Genomic DNA, 1,272 nt, shown 5'->3' with positions numbered 1-1,272 from the left:
TCCTTGACCTTGGTCATCTCGGCATTCACATTGCGACCCAGCATGGCCAGGCACGCCGCCTTCCAGCCCAGCACCGGCCGCAACAGCCCCCGCGGCTTCACGGCGCGACCCGCCGCATCGCAGGCCGCCACTGCGTCAGCCCAGCGCCGGGCACCCGCCAGCGCCTCCACGTACAAGCAGTTGAGGCGGACCTGGGGCCGGGGTAGGGGGGGGGGGGGGGGTTGCAGACGGGAGGGAACGAAGTGAGTGGTGCGTGTGTGCGTGTGTGTGTGGGGGGAGGGCGGGGGCAATGCGTGTGTATGGGTGTCTGTGCGTGTGTGCGTGTGTATGGGCCGGCCGTCGGGAGGTTCAGATGTGGCAATGGGTGGCAACGGAGCCATTTCCCCTCACTACAACCCGGCCACAAGGTTTTGCCGCCGACCACTTAGGTAACCCCCCTCACCTGAAACGCCTTGTCGGGTGCCCCCACCCTGTTTAGCGCCTCCACCGCCACCTTCAGTGGCCGGATGAGTGCCGCACGCAGCAGGGGCTTGCTGGTGAAGGGAAGAGCTGCGTTCCAAAACACTCGGCAAGCGCTCTCACACAGGTCGGACTGAGGTACGTGTGTAGGTGGAGAGTGGGCCGGGGGAAAGGTGGGTAGGTGGGGGTTTAGGCGGGATGGGGTATGCTTTAAAAAACGTGAGGAGGGAGGATATATGTGGACGGGGTTTCGAGGGCACGAAAGGCAGTGGTTGAAGAGCTTTAGAGGGCTGTCCTCTTAACACAAAATATATATATACACACACTCCTCCCCCCCACAACGAAGTTGGTTTTACTGTGACATTGACAAATCCCTGGAAGATTACAAGCTCGATCCCCGCAAAGAGCGAGATACGATTCGATCGGCCGTTAGAGAGTGGAAGCTCTTTCATACTGATGGACATACATCTAGGGCATACTGATGGACCCGTCTGTAACGATCAGGGGTGGAGTGTATACTGCCGTATTACCGGCGTGTTCCCACTGGATGCCGGTGGTGGGTGCTGAACCCGAATAGGTCACTGAGTTTGCAGAAGTTGGCATGGGTTATACGGGTGAGGGAGCCCCAAATCATCGGGGCAGGTAAGGGACTGCCAGTCTAGTGGCCGCGGGTGAAGATGGACCCTCAGACATCACACACAGCCTCCGCCGCCCACCTCCCCCCTAACCCCCCTGGACAACTCCGCGGGAGGACCTTAGGGTTTTCGCCAGTAGACCTTATCCGGGTCCTTACCCCCCCGAACCCCGACGTCC

General features: G+C 60.5%; 1 protein-coding gene across 1 annotated transcript in view; it reads right to left on the bottom strand.

Annotated features, from left to right (window-relative positions):
• Nucleotides 1–1,272, bottom strand: part of VOLCADRAFT_88675 (uncharacterized protein) — a gene marked incomplete at both ends in the record, with an annotated part of 26,681 nt that overhangs the window by 14,986 nt on the left and 10,423 nt on the right. Inside the window, 2 exons of the mRNA XM_002948193.1 lie at nt 9–191; nt 443–592. Coding sequence (XP_002948239.1) covers nt 9–191; nt 443–592 — 333 coding nt within the window. The remainder of the gene's footprint in view (nt 1–8; nt 192–442; nt 593–1,272) is intronic.

The sequence above is a fragment of the Volvox carteri genome, assembly GCF_000143455.1.
Source record: "Volvox carteri f. nagariensis unplaced genomic scaffold VOLCAscaffold_9, whole genome shotgun sequence".
NCBI classification, from domain to species: domain Eukaryota; kingdom Viridiplantae; phylum Chlorophyta; class Chlorophyceae; order Chlamydomonadales; family Volvocaceae; genus Volvox; species Volvox carteri.
The sequence above is the reverse complement of the archived record's forward strand: the minus strand, read 5'-3'. Positions and strand labels throughout refer to the sequence as shown.